Here is a 15,765-nt window from a genome sequence, read left to right on the forward strand (position 1 = left end):
TCTCACTCAGTGGACAAAGGTGGAGAGGTGTTGGAGGAGACTGGCGTGGTCAACCGTGTCAAAGACTGCAGATAGGTCTAGAAGGACGAGGAAGGATAGTTTACCTTTGTAACAGTCACATAGGATGTCATTTGTGATTTTTTTGAGAGTTATTTTGGTACTGTGGCGGGGCGGAAACCTCGAAAAAAAGTTTTATAGGGCTCTTCAGTGAAGGTTGGTGAGGAAGAAGTCCTGCTTCAGTGTTCTAGATTAGCAAATTGCTTAGAATCAATTTGATATGTTAGATTTCTAAAGTTGGACCGCAGAAAATCTGGGAACATCATACGTCCCAATTGTTAACATTTCATGCCAAAAATCGGGGTTTTAAGGGCCCAGTCAACATGTCAACATTTTCTTTAAAAAAAACAGCAGAATGGGGCCCACTCAGCCCTGCCGCCACCCCCTCCCAACCCCCTTCGGTGCCCTGGCTAATGAACTGGAGAAGTCCTGCTCAATTCTCAGTGCGCTCCCTGCACTAATCGCTGGGATTGACACCTCTGTATGCCACAGGACAAAATTCAAGGGCATTAACAGAGGGAGTGGGGAGGAACCATGTCAACATGAACTGCTAAAGTTAAGGCTATTAATGGATATGGAACTAAGGCGATTAAATGGAGTTGATACAGATCAGCCATGACCTAACTGAATGGCAGAGCAGGCTTGAGAGGCTGAATGGCCGACTCCTGTTCCTCGGACCTGCAATGACAATGACAATACTGTGTGTATGTGCTCACAGGCAGTAGAAAATGCTTGCCTAATGACTTTTCTGGATGATACTCCCCCCTTAGTATGAGTAAAGTTTCAAAAGATGACATGTTGCAAAACTTTGTAAACCAAATGTAAATCATATACCGCAGTATTAATGTATCACAAATTAGGTTAAATCATATCTTATTTGGCCTTTAAAACACCTTTAACTTTCAATAGACTGTACATATGAACGGGAAACAACTTGCAGAACAGTGGAAGAAAGGCTCGTGTGATTTTTGGCGGTAGTTTACAACCATAGCGACAGAACCAAAACCAAGCATCGATGCTGCGCAATAACCACAGTTAAAGAAGAAGCTTATTCAAGTCCACACCCCTGGCACTGAACAGGACAGCATGTCCTCTCAAGACGATAAGGAAGCAAGTGAACGTTATAATCAGTGCATCAAACTACGGGAATATGTTTATTGCTGTTCACCTCTGAAATCATTTATTTATTCATGTCAAAATTATTACCGAAATAATATATAGATTTTTGAAAAAAGAAAGACTTGCATTTATATATTGTCTTTCACGACCACCGGATGTCTCAAAATGCTTTACAGCCAATGAAGTACTTTTTGAAGTGTAGTTAGTCACTGTTGTAATGTAGGAAATGCAGCAGTCAATGTGCGCACAGCAAACTCCCATAAACAGCAATGTGATAATGACCAGATAATCTGTTTTATTTTTGTGATGTTGATTGAGGGATAAATATTGGCCAGGAAACCAGGGATATCTCCCCTACTCTTTTTTGCAATACTACCATGGGATATTTTACGTCCACCTGAGAGAGTAGATGGGGCCTCGGTTTAACGCCTCATCCGAAAGATGGCACCTCCAACAGTGCAGCACTCCCTCAGTACTGCACTGGCGATTCAGTCTAGATTTTTGTGCTCAAGTCTCTTAGAGTGGGACTTGAACCCACAACCTGCTAACTCAGAGGCGAGGGTGCTGGCAATTGAGCCACTGGCTAAAGTTGACTTTTATTGTTGTTTTGTAAAGAAAACGAGACCAAAATATTAATGTTTAAAACACATACAGATAATATTCTTTAATATTTATACATATATTATATACATATCATCATATACATATATACACATACATCGGCCTTTTAATGTCATAGCTTCCATGTATGGCAAGTGACGTCATTTGTGTACTGGTCAACCGAGTTTCTTTGCGCTCGAGCGCCTGGAAGTTGACGGTTGCGCCTGCGCGCGGCTCAGCGAGGACAATCCCGGCTGGAAAAATGAGTTCCAGGAAAGGTAAAGAAAAATACAGTCCGCCGGTGAATTTGAACATCAGCGACTTTTTAAAAACACAAAAATGGAAACAAACCGCGTTATATTAGATGATTGCGGGGTTTTTTTTGTTGTTGTTGCTGCGGAGAGGTGGATTTTTATTCTATTTATATATATTTTTTTTCTTCTCTTCTTTTGTATGTCTTGCCTTGTCAGTCCTGGCTATTCAAGCTCGAAAGAGGAGGCCGAAAGGAAAGAAAGAGAAGGCTCATAAAAAGTGAGTAGAGCAGAGAGAGTGGTGTGTATTTGTGTGACTGATGCTGCTCCTCCTCCTCCTGCTGTTGCTGGATCTGGTAACGGTGGTTTGGGCTTGGGCAGAAAAAAAGGGCTTTTATTCACTGGCTGATGCTGCGAAGCACGGGTATAATCTTTTTATATAATGTTTTGTGTTGATACAGCAATGCATCTGTTCCAACGTTTATTGTTTTGTTTTATACTAAAGTGTTTTTAGAAATGTCAGCCTTTTTGCCAGTCTGTATAATTTGTGCTTGGCTCAATTTGATTTTAAAATATCTAATTTGTGGTTAATGTTGCTTTTGAATATTTTTTGAAGAATTTGCCAACAATTATAACCCTCAAGGTTAAAGTGTGCGTTCTTATGTGTGAAAGGGTGTTTTATTTGTAAACTAATTGGCATTCGCTTGTAGTTTTGAGGCATGTGAACCATTCAGATAGAATGTGCATGTAATGTCACTTTGGCACTACAGTTCTTGATGGACTTTTCTACCCATAAGCACCATTTCTCTATTTGCTAATTTGCATTATATTGTGTCTTTTGGATAATACTTGTATTTGAATAGCTGTCACCTTCCTGATCTATGTGGCTCTGTACTACACCATATATTGTACTGAGCCACTGGGGAGGGATCACTTTGTTTCAGTATATGAAAGAGGTTGGTCTAGTTCTACGATCACTAATGAGGTTGTGTCTGATGACTGTTCAGTTGCTTATCCTTTCACCGTTTCATCCATTCTGTGCTTGACCACATCACAAAGAAAAGATAAGGCAAAACAAAGTGATATCACATGTATGGTATGTTATTTGATGCCAGTAACTTATGTTTGGTCCTTTGATTTTAAACTCCCAAGCATTGTGAATTGTGGAACTTTGTTGCTTGTAAAGCCGCAGTGGGAATATATTTTCATCAGTGCAATATCCTGTGTGTATATATTATTTTCCTCTCTGATTTATGCTGTAGGATGAATTTGGAATATGGGTGGTGACATTAAACTGCACAGATGCAAGGCTTACATACTTGCAGTTTCTTAGTTGTGAACAGTTCTTCATAATACCTGAACATGTGTGACTTTTTTCTAAACTTATTCAGAATGATGTGACTCTGGCGATAGGCCCTTCCCTAATGCTGGGCGAAGGTGTATATAGTTCTGATATGTGGAAATAGAATATCTGGCCTGTACGGTTGTGCTGACAGACAATGCTGTACAATAAGTTGAGTATAAAACCAGGCTTTGTTCTCCGCCTCTTCTAGTGTTTGTTTTGCGGTGACTAACATATCAAGAGATGAGTCTGTCTGACCTTATTTAATCTTTCAAAAATATATACTTCGGGAGTCGTGGATACAAATGTGTAGCCTGCAATTCTGTGATGTAGTGGTTTGTATATTGAATACACAGTGTTACTATTAAGCCAGTTATGTTAAGAGTAAACATAAAGCTTTGTTTTGTATGGTCAAATCAAAACTTTCTTGGCCTGGGCTTTTGATGCACCAAATTGAGAACTTGATTTTGGATTATATGTGAATTAATTTTGTTTAATTCATTACAAATTATTATATATAATTCCAAGTAAGCACCTGCAGGAGTTGCTGCTGCCAAAGCATTAAGTAACTTATCAGTCGTTAACAACAGACTTTGATTGGGTGGTAAAGGTTTGTATAAGGTTTTGAGCTCCTTAGGATGAGTTTTACTGTTATATTGATTGTTTAGGTTGGATTCTGGGTGGCTGATGTCTGTGAAAAGTATTCAAAAAAATAATAGCACTAAAGACTGACACATCTATAGTTAAGGACAGAGTGACTGAGTACTTGGAGAAATATGAGCTGATTAGAGAGAGCCAGTATGGAGTTGTAAAATGCTGGAAATACTCAGCAGGTCAGGCAACATCTGTGGAGAGTGAAACAAAGTTTCAGGTTGATGACTTTTCATTAGAAGGATTTGTAAATGGTTGGTCATGTCTAATGACTTAATTGAATTTTTTGAGGAAGTAACTAAAGTAGTAGACATGGGATGCAGTTTATATGGACTTCCAGAAGGTATTCGATTAGGTTCCACATAAGAGACTTAGTTAAAATTGAAGATCACGGAATTGAAGGTAAATTATTGACTTGGATAGGCAGTAGAAGACAGAGAGTAGGGATAATGAGAATTGGAAGGAATTGATTAGCGATGTCCCTCAAAAATCTATGCTGGGGCCTCAGTTATTCATTATATTTATTAATGACTTAGTTAACACAAAATAAAGAGCCATATATCCAAGTTTGTTGATGACACAAAGATTGTTTGTATAGTAAGTAGTGTAGACGGGAGCATAAAGATACAAAGAGACATTGATAAATTAAGTGAGTGGGCAAAATTGGCAGATGGGTAAATGGTCATCCATTTTGGACCAAAAAAGGATAGATCCAAGTGCTACTTAAATAATGAAAAGCTAGGAACAGTGTAAGTCCAAAGAGATTTAGGGGTCCATATACATTGATCACTAAAATGTAGTAGTCAGGTACAAAAAATAATCAAAAAGGCTAATGGAATCGGGGAGGAAAACTCTCCACTGGCTGGAGTCATCCTAGCACAAAAGAAGATGGTTGTGGTTGTAGGTCAATTATCTCACCTCAGGACATTACCGCGGAGTTCCTCAAGTCAGTGTCCTCGGCCCAACCAACTTCAGCTGCTTCATCAATGACCTTCCCACCTTAATAATGTCAGAAGTAGGGTTGTTCGCTGATGATTGCACAGTGTTTAGTTCCATTTGCAACTCCCCAGATAATAAAGCAGTCCATGCCTGCATGCAGCAAGACCTGGACGACCTTCAGGCTTGGGCTGATGTGTGGTGCGAATGCTACTTGCCACTTAAGTGCCAGGCAATGACCATCTCCAACAAGCGAGAGTCTAACCACTGTCCTATGACATTCAACGGCATTACCGTTGCCAAATTCCCCAACATCAACATTCTGGGGGTCACCATTATCCAGAAATTTAACTGGACTAGCCACATAAATACTGTGACTACAGGAGCAGGTGAGAGGCTGGGTATTCTGAGGAGAGTGTCTCTCCAACGCACAAGACATGAATGTGATGGAATACTTTCACTTGCCTGGATGAGTGCAGTTCCAACAATACTCAAGAAGCTTGACACCATCCAGGACAAAGCAGCCTGCTTGATTGGCACTCCCTCCACCACTGGTGGACTGTGGCTTCAGTGTGTAACATCTACAAGATGCACTGCAGCAACTTGCTTCGACAGCACCTCCCAAACCCATGATCTCTACCACCGAGAAGGACAAGGGCAGCAGGCGCATGAGAACACCATCACCTCCCAAGTTCCCCTCCAAGTCACACACCACCCTGACTTGGAAATATATCATTCTTCCTTCGTGGTCGCTGGGTCAAAATCCTGGAACTCCCTCCCTAACATCAAAGTGGGAGTACCTTCACCACGCTGACTGCAGCGGTTCAAGAAGGTGCATCATCACCACCTTCTCGAGGGCAATTAGAGATGGGCAGTAAATGCTGGCCTTGCCAGCAACACCCATATCCCAGGAACAAATAAAAAAAAATGTTTGCCTTTATAATTAGAGGGCTAGAATATAAAGGGGAGCAAGTTTTACGACCGCTATACAAAGCTCTGGTTAGATCACATCTGGAGTAATGTTTACAAAGCTGGGCACTGCATCTCAGGCTATATTGATCTTGGAAGGGATGCAATGCAGGTTTACCAGAATGTTACCAGAGCTCCAAGGATTAGATTATGAGGAGTGATTACATAAACTAGGCTTGTATTCACTGGAATATATAAGAATTTAAGGGGTGATTTGATTGAGGTTTTTTGGATTTTGAAAGTAATTGAGAGGGTAGATGGAGAGAAACCTTTTCTGCTGGTGGTGGAATCTAGGATAACTGGACATAACCAATAAATCAGAGCCACGCCATTCAGGAGAGAAGTTATGAAACACTTCTTCACGCAAAGGGTAGTAGAAATGTGGAACTCTCCCACGGAAAGCAGTAGATACTAGCTCAATTAATAATTTTAAATCAGAGTGAGATTTTTGCTTGACAAAGACATAAAAGAATATGGAGCCAAAGTACAGATCAATCATGATGTTTAATGACAGAACAGGCTCGAAGGGGTGAATGGTCTAATCCTGTTCCTTTAACAGCTCCTATATTCACGCTATTAAATGTGCCTTGGAAGAGAATGATAGTTTTTATTGTAGGTCTCAAATTTTGGGATAAGGGAACTAGATTTAATAGTGTAAATGTTGAGAACTGGCTCACAGATGCTGGTTGTCTGGAATTTGAACTGTAAAAGTAGCTTATGACGATGACTGGAAATGATGTAAAAACATGGGAACAAGAGTAGGCCATTCAGTCCCTCGAGCCTGTTCTGCCATTCAATGAGATCATGCGACTTTCTGCGACTTAATTCCATATATTTGCCTTTGCCTCGTATCCCTTAGGTTTTTGTTAACCAAAGATATTATCAATCTCAGATTTTAAATCTTAACAATTGATCCAGCATCAGCTGCCATTTGTGGAAGAGAGTTCCAAACTTCTACTGACATTTACATGTAGAAGTGTTTCCTTCAAGGCCTGGCTCTAACATTTAGGCTATGTACCCCAGTACTAGATTCCCCAATCAGTGGAAATAGTTTGTCGATCCTATCCGTTCCCCTTAATCTCTTGAAAACTTCAACCAAATCACTCTTTAATCTTCCAAATTACAGGTAATACATCCCTAGTTTGTGTAATCTCTCCTCATAATTTAACCTTTTGTAGTCGAAGTATTATTCTAGTAAATCTACGCTGCACTCCCTCCTAAGCCAATACATAATTCCTAAGGTGTGGTGCCTCGAACTGTACACAGTACTCTAGGTGTGGTCTAAGCAGGCTTTGTATAGCTATAGCATAACTTCTATTCCCTCTTGTTCTAGTTCTCTAGATAGAAAGGCCAGCATTCCATTAGACTTTGATTTTTTTTTTGTACCTGTTAATAATCTATGCCCATTGACCCCCAAGTCTCTTTGGATTCCACTGTTTCTAACTATTCACCATTTATAAAGTACACTGATATATCCTTTTTAGTTCCAACGTGAATGACCTCACACTTGCCTAAATTGAAATCCATTTTCCACCGTTTTGACAGTCACTTAATCAGTAATGCCAACCCCACCGTCTCATGAATCATGAGACAAACTTTCAAAAATCATGAGTTGCTATTTTTTGGCTTATAAGTCCTCATTAGTGGTTTTATTTAATCTTTAACAGGTCACAGCTCTTTACAAAAACTATATGACTGCATCTGAAAATGCTTTACAAAAAACTTTTTAAAAATCTTACCCGTTATCACTACCCTTCACCTGGTGCCCAACACAACCACCATGCAATCCAGTCCCTGCAGCTGTCAACCAAAGATAAGTTTTGGGGGGAAAAAAATCAAAAACACCTTCTCATGGAGACAGGAGTTGTAATCATCCCCTCTGAATATTGATGTGATTGATGATGTGAAAACTTTTCTCTTCCCTTTGCTTAAAGGTAACCCTACAGGTTCACCAACCTGTTGAATACTTCACCGCACAACACCTTTCTCTTCCTGGAGTGTAATTAGGCTGGGTGGCTCCTGTTGGGAACAGTATCATCGTTTCACGTGTAACCCTTCACCGCCCGCCTACTCACTGCACAGCTGCTGAGTGTTTCAGGATTTCTTTTCTCCCCTCTTCTGTCTGCACGGACCCCAGTTTAAGAACTACTGGTGTATTCCATTATCCAAATAAATGGGAGTGCTGGTGTCCTATCCAACTAGCAAATTACAATAACAAATGTGTTCTGATTTACCTTGGGCAATGCTACATTACCAGATATTGGCAGATAGTCACTTCAGTTAGCTGAGCGTGTGGGGTAACCACAGGAATGACTTTTTTGTCACTGAACTCAAGAAAACCATCTGGTGCAGCCTCAACACTTGAACACACTCCTCATTGCCCCCCTCCTTTGCCATGCTCCCATCCATCTATCGGTCTCCTCTCCTCGTTCTGTTCTCTCCCCTCCTTGCTCCCCCTCTCTTGCTCCCACTCTCCTTGCTCCCCCTTGCATCTGGTCTCCCTCCCCAATCCCTCTGGTTTCTCTCTTTTGCTGCCTCCTTCCATTCTTTCTCCCTCACATTTCTCCGTCAATTGCTCTACCCTGTCATTGTCTTTTTCCCACTACCTCTCTTTCTCTCATCTGTCTCCTCCTGCCTTCCTGTTTTCCCTGTATCTCACTATCTCTTGCCCTCTGTGTCTACTCCTCCTCTCTACCAGCCTGGTATCTCTCTCTCTCTTTCTCCCCCAATCTCTCCCACACTCCTCTCCCCGCCAGCCGAATCTCTTTATTTCGCTGTCCAATCCTCTTTCTCTCCTTCACTGGTCTGTATCTCTTTCCCCCTCCCCAGAGTCTCGTCCTCTCTCTCACATGCGCGCTCCCTATCTCTCTCATTCCGCGCTCTCTACTCTTTCCCATTCCTCTCTTTGTACCTCCATCTCTCCCTCTCTCCCTGTCACTTTCCCATCATGCGCGCGCTCTCTCTACCTCCATCTTTCTGCTTATTTCTCCCATCCCTTGCTCTGTGCCCCCATCTCTTTTTCGCTCTCGCTCTCTCTTCATCTTTCTCCCAGACCTCTCTGTACCCTATCTCCCTGTCACTCTCCACCATCTCTCCTCGCCCTCACCTGATCGCACTTGTTGACTCTGTTGATTCGTGCACGTGCACAGGTGAATGGTGTGAAGCCTTGCACTGCAGCAAATGCAGTTCTCGTCGAGGCGGACTTGCGCGACACCGGTCGGTGTTATGATGAGAATGGCACTACAGCTCCCAGCATGCCCAACGAGTTGGACTCCTCTGCAAACTGACAGCGTGCACACTTCTGGTTTGCTCAGCATGGCAACAATATTGCAGACGAAGTTTAAAATTGAGCTTTCTGAAGTGAATCACGTCTCACGATTGAATTGTGAGATGGCATTATTGTTCTATTAATATATCCATAATGCTTCAATCTGCACTGCTTGCAATGCTGCCCATCTTTGATGCATTGGCAAACTTGGATATGTGGCTCTTAATCCCGTCATCTAAATCGTTAATAAATACAGTAAATAGTTGAGGCCCCAGCATACATCCCTGTGCGACACCACTAGTTACATCCTGCCAATTTGAGTACCTGCCCATTACCCCTATTTTCTATCTCCTGCCAATCAGTCAATTTCCTAACCAGGTCAATAATTTGCTCTCAATTCCATGAGCATCAACTTTAGCTAACAGTCTCTTATGAGGGGCTTTATCAAATGTCTTCTGGAAGTCCATATAAATAACATCCATAGACATTCCCTGGTCCACTACTTTAGTCACTTCTTCAAAAAAGATTAATTAGCTTTGTCAGGCATGACATACCTGTTACAAATCCATGCTGGCTCTCTGATCAGCTGAAAATGTTCAAGGAGTTCAGTCACTCTATCCTTAATTATAGACTCTAATCCATTCAAAATATGCTCTCTATTTGATCTGTTTGTGGAAAAATGCTGGCACTCGACATGCTTTTACATTGTACTGGTGGTTTTGAGAGTGGAGCACAATATGGGTCTGTTGCCACTGCTTTTTCATTTATATTCATAGCCTGGTGGTGGTCTCCATTGGACACAACAGGATTTGCAATGTAGAGATGATGAAGATAATGTAGCAGTCATCAAAAAAAGGTCATACTATTGTGCAATTTAGACATTTCCTTTTCTATCACCTGTATTTCTTAAGTTTTTTTTTCCCCCCTCACTATATTTCTTCCTTCTAAAAGCATTAATTTTTACTGGGTATAGTTTTACTGGTGCTGGCTGTCCTCTGGTACCTTGTCCATCTGACCAGGAGTCTCGACAGGCCATTCAGCTTCTGTGCTGTAAATTTCTGAGAAGGTGGCCATTCGGCCCATTGTGACTGTGCAGATCGAAAAAGAGCTATCCAGCCGAATCCCACTTTCCATTTCTTGGTCCGTAGCCCTGTAGGTTATAGCATAGCCAAGTACTTTTTAAATGTAATGAGGATTTCTGTGTTGACCATCCTTTCAGGCAGTGAGTTTCAGACACCCACCACCCTCTGGGTGAAAAGTGTTCTCAACTCCCCTCTAGTCCTTCAGATAGCAATTAGAAGTGGGAATAAGGGCCAATTCATGCCCTCTTCCATAAATTAGGGGCTTGAAAATCAGTTGTTGTGCCGCTAATAATAGTTCCATTAACTCAGTAAATATTGAAGATTAAACATGGGGCCTCTGTCATCTGTATGGCTCAGCCGCTCATTGGATAAGCTGCTAAGTGGTCTGGGTGGCTGCTACTTGTGCTATATAATCAACTGAAAGAGCCACAATTATGTGATTTCCCATCTACATAAATATCCCCTCCCCCTGCAACCAGCAAATTGCCGACTTGGTAGATAATTATTTAGTAATCGTGTAGTATGGTTCCAGTGTGCTTCATCTTAAGGACATTAATAGGACCCAAGAAATTAGGCTGGTTACTTTATCCAAAATTATTGTGCAAATATCCAAACTTACGGTCCAAATTTACGGTAACAAATGAGCAAGAAGAAAAAGTTCCTATTTCAATAAATTGTGCACCAACCAAATTATTTAGTTTGCAGTACACTGACATCTTATCCCAGTGGTCATACATTTGTTCAGTGAGGAGGTTGTAGGTTCAAGCCCCACTCCAGTGACTTCAGCACATAATTGAGGCTCGAGGCTGACACTTCAGTGCAGCACTGTATGAGTGCTGCATTGTTGGAGCTGCTGTCTTTTGGATGAGACATTAAAAAAAGACTCCGTCTGCTCGTTCTAAAAGATCCAGTGGAACTATTTGAAAAAGAGCAGGGAGTTGTCCCTTAATCAGCACTTCCAAAAATAGATTATCTGGTCACTTGTCTCATTGCTGTCTGTGGGACTTTGCTGTGCGCAAATTGGCAGATGCGTTTGCCTTCAAGATAACGGTGACTACACTTCCAAAGCAGTTCATTGGCTATGAAATGCTTTGGGATGTCAGATGTGAAAGGTGCTAAGATATACAAGTTTATTTGTTCTTGTAGTATATTGCTGCACCGAAGAAGGAATGCTGTTCGTCCTGTATCATGAAATTTAAAAATGCAAATGCATTTTGGAGCTCTTTGTCTTGGCACTAATGAAATTGAAGATGTTACCGACATTTTGAAATAAGAAAATTAATATATTTTTTTATTCGTTCCGGGAAGTGGGCGTCACTGGCAAGGCCAGCCTTTCTTGCCCATCCCTAATTGCCCTTGAGAAGGTGGTGGTTATCCACGGCCTTGAACTGCTGCAGTCCTTGTGAAAGAACTCCCACAGTGCTGTAAGGGAAGGAGTTCCAGGATTTCGACCCAGCAACGATGAAGGAATGGCTATTTTTCCAAGTCAGGAGGTGTGTAACTTGGAGGGAAACTTTCAGGTGATGGAACTTCCATGTGCCTACTGCCCTTGTCCTTCTAGGTGGTAGAAGTCGAGGCTTTGGGAGCTGTTGCAGTGGCATCTTGTAGATGGTACACGCCACAGCCATGGTGTGCCAGTGGTGGAGGGAATGAATGTTGAATGTGGTGAATGGGGTGCCAATCAAGCGGGTTGCTTTATCCTGGAGGGTGTTGAGCTTCTTGTGATATTGGAGCTGCACTCATCCAGGCAAATGAAGAGTATTCCATCACACTCCTGACTTGTGCCTGGTAGATGGCGGAAAGGCTTTGGGGAGTCGGGAGGTGAGACACTCGCCATAGAATACCCAGCCTCTGACCTGCTCTTGTTGCCACGGTATTTATGTGGCTGGTCCATTGGTGACCCCCAGGATATTGGTGGGGGATTCAGTGATAGTATTGCCATTCAATATCGAGGAATTGTCCACTGTATCATGAAATTAAAAAATGCAATTGCATTCCAAATTCTTTCTAATTTGGAGCTATCTTGCTTGTTGGAGATGGTCATTGCCTGACACTTGTGTGGCGCAAATGTTACTTGCTTATCAGCCCAAGCTTGAATGTCACCCAGGTCTTGCTGCATGCTGGCATGGACTGCTTCATTTTCTGAGGAGTTGCGAATGGAACTGAACACTGTGCAATCATCAGGGAACATCCCCACTTCTGACCTTATGCTGGAAGGAAGGTCATTGATGAAGCAGCTGAAGATGGTTGGGCCTAGGACACTGCTTTGAGGAACTCTTGTGGCAGTGTCCTGAGGCTGATTGACCTCCAACAACCACAACCATCTTCCTTTATGCTAGGTATGACTCCAGCCTGTGGAGAGTTTTCCCCCCTGATTCCTATTGACTTCAATTTTACTAGGGCTCCTTGATGTCAAGGGCAGTCACTCTCACTTCACTTCTGGAATTCAGCTCTTTTGTCCATATTTGGACCAAGGCTGTAATGAGGTCTGGAGCCGAGTGGTTCTGGTGGAACCCAAACTGAGCCTAGGTGAGCAGGTTATTAGTGAGTAAGTGCCACTTGCTAGCACTGTCGACGACACCTTTTCCATCGCTTTGCTGATGATTGTGAGTAGACTGATGGAACGGTAATTGGCCTGGTTAGATTTGTCCTTTTTGTGAATCGGACATACCTGGGCAGTTTTCCACATTGTCGGGTCGATGCCAGTGTTGTAGTTGTAGTCGAAGAGCTTGTCGAGAAGCGTGGCTAGTTCTGGAGCACGTCTTCAGCACGACAGCCGGGATGTTGCTGGGGCCCTTGGCTTTTGCTGTACCCAGTGCGCTCAGCTGCTTCTTGATATCACATAGAGTGAATCAAATTGGCTGAAGACTGGCTTCTGTGATGGTGGGGACCTCAGGAGGAGGCCGATATGGATCATCCACTAGGCACTTCTGGCTGAAGATGGTTGAAAACGTTTTAGTCTTGTCTTTTGCATTTGCCTGCTGGGCTCTGCTATCATTGAGGATGGGGAAATTCATGGAGCCTCCTCCTCCATTACCCACCACCATTCATGACTGGATGTGGCAGGACTGCAGAGCTTTGATCTGATCTGTTGATTGTAGGATCGCTTAGCTCTGTTTATAGCATGCTGCTTAGCATGCATGTAGTCCTGTGTTGTAGCTTCCCAGGTTGGTACCTCATTTTTAGGTGCTGCTCCTTGCATGTTCTTCTGTACTCCTCATTGAACCAGGGTTGGTCCCCTGGCTTGATGGCAATGGTAGAGTGAGGGATATGCCAGGCCATGCAGTTACAGATTGTGGTGGAATACAATTCTGCTGCTGATGGTCCACAGTGCCTCATGAATGCCAGTTATGAGCTGTTGGATCTGTTCTGAATCTATCCCATTTAGTACGGTGGTGGTGCCACACAAGACGATGGAGGGTTTCTTCAGTGTGAAGAGGGGACTTCGTCTCCACAATGACTGCGGTGAAAACTACTACCAATGCTTACATGGACAGATGCATCTCCGACTGGTAGATTGGTGAGGATGAAATAAAGTAGGTTTTTCCCCCGTTTTGGTGTTCTCACCACTTGCTGCAGACCTAGTCTGAAAGAAAAAAAAACTTGGATTTATATAGCGCCTTTCACGACCACCGGACTTCTCAAAGCACTTTACAGCCAATTAAGAACTTTGAATGTAGTCACTCAAAATGGAGGTTAAAGTAGAGGCTTCCATGTAGGAAATCTCTGGCAGATATGTCCTTCAGGGCTCGGTCATTCGTGGTACTACTGACCCACCCAGAGTACATTCTCTGCCCTTGCTACCCTTGGTGCTTCTTCCAAGTGGTGTTCAACATGGAGGTTTACGGATTCATCAGCTGAGGGAGTGCGGTAGGTGGTAATCAGCAGGCGGTTTCCTTGCCCGTGCTTGATCCGAAACCATGAGATGTCATGGGGTCCGGAATCAATGTTGAGGACTCCCAGGGCCACTCCCTCCCAACTGTATACCACTGTGCACAGGACATACCTAGGGATGGTAATGGAGGAGTCCGGGACATTGTGTGAAAGGTATGATTCTATGAGTATGACTGTCAGCCTGTTGCTTGACTAATCTGTGCAACATCTCTCCCAATTTTTGCACAAATCACCAGATGTTAGTGAGGAGTACTTTGCAGGGTCGACTGGGCGCGCTGGGTATGCCGTTGTCGTGTCCGAAGCCAGTGCTGAGGTCGATGCTGGGTGGTCCGTCTGGTTTTATTCTTACTGTTTTCTGTAGCGGTTTGTTACCACTGAGTGGCATGCGTGGCCATTTCAGAGGGCAGTTAAGAGTCAACGACATTGCTGTGGGTCTCGAGTCACATATAGGTCAGACCGGGTAAAGGGCAGCAGATTTCCCTCCCTAAAGGACATCAATGAACTTTTTATGACAATCCAGTAGTTTCATGGTCATCATTACTGACACTAGTTTTTAACATTTTTTAAATTTAACTGAATTCCACAGTTGCTAAGATGGGATTTGAACTCGCGTTGATTATTATTCGTGGATTATTAGTCCAGGCCTCTGGATTACTAGTCCACTAATTTAACCACTAGTTTTCTCTCTTGGTTTAACATTAGTTCTGGTAATTTCTTGTCCACGATGGGCCTGTCGCAGAATGCTAAGAGGTATGTACAAAGGGTAGCTAGCAGTGGTTTTCTAATGCATAGACGATTGGTAGTGAGAAATCCACACTATCAATTGGTTGGCACAATAAATTAGCACAGCACTGCATCTCTCATGTGCCCATTTTATTTTTTGAATTGCTGATTGTGTGGGCCAAACCCCACTTTCTATTAACACTTAGTAAACACAGTTCATCATATCCGATGTAGCCGAGTTAGGGTATATAAAGGAGACGAGCTTGACAATTAAAAAATAAAACCAAAGCTGCTTGGTGTTGGTAATCTGAAGTGTTTCTGTGTGCATATAATTCCATTTTTAAAGATAATGTTTTGAATATGATTGAATGTTTAGGATAACATTTTATATGTACAATTTTTAAATTTGATTATGCAATGCTCTGACTTTGTTTGCTATTGGTAATTTGATTACGTTCCTACAGAACATCAGGTATTTATTTATAGGTAGTGAAACTGTAACTTGAATTTGTTACAGGATTTTTTTTTCAAGGCGCCATCTAAGTGAGTATTGTGCTACACTTTTTGTCACACAATAGGTTGGTGTTAAACCTGTATTTTAGTAGTGTATGCTTTTTAAAATGCGGCCCAGTGATCTTGCATGCATAGCCCTTGGAGAAGGAACAGACTTTGATTTGAGAGGGTTACAGGTACGTTTGATGGTAAACTATTTTTTACAGGTAATTTAAAAAAGATGATAATGCATTATAGTGGATCTCCTATGAAGTAGTTGACAGAGTCAGAGGATATAAAGTAGAAGTTTCAGAGAGATGTGATGAGAGATGGCAGAGTTAGTAGATAGTGGTCAACTATTTTTTGTGTGGCTCAAATTTC

General features: G+C 42.4%; 1 protein-coding gene and 1 long non-coding RNA gene across 2 annotated transcripts in view; both read left to right on the forward strand.

Moving 5' to 3' along the window:
- Positions 1-1,924: 1,924 nt before the first annotated feature.
- srpk2 (SRSF protein kinase 2) overlaps positions 1,925-15,765 on the forward strand; it is a 291,734-nt gene continuing 277,893 nt past the window's right edge. Inside the window, 4 exon segments of the mRNA XM_070897312.1 lie at positions 1,925-1,966; positions 1,969-2,034; positions 2,036-2,054; positions 2,247-2,307. Coding sequence (XP_070753413.1) covers positions 1,925-1,966; positions 1,969-2,034; positions 2,036-2,054; positions 2,247-2,307 — 188 coding nt within the window.
- LOC139278487 (uncharacterized) overlaps positions 2,415-15,765 on the forward strand; it is a 40,060-nt gene continuing 26,709 nt past the window's right edge. The window contains exon 1 of the long non-coding RNA XR_011596279.1: positions 2,415-2,451. This is a non-coding gene — a long non-coding RNA (uncharacterized lncRNA). The remainder of the gene's footprint in view (positions 2,452-15,765) is intronic.

This window comes from Pristiophorus japonicus, chromosome 13, assembly GCF_044704955.1.
Source record: "Pristiophorus japonicus isolate sPriJap1 chromosome 13, sPriJap1.hap1, whole genome shotgun sequence".
Classification (NCBI taxonomy): Eukaryota; Metazoa; Chordata; class Chondrichthyes; family Pristiophoridae; genus Pristiophorus; species Pristiophorus japonicus.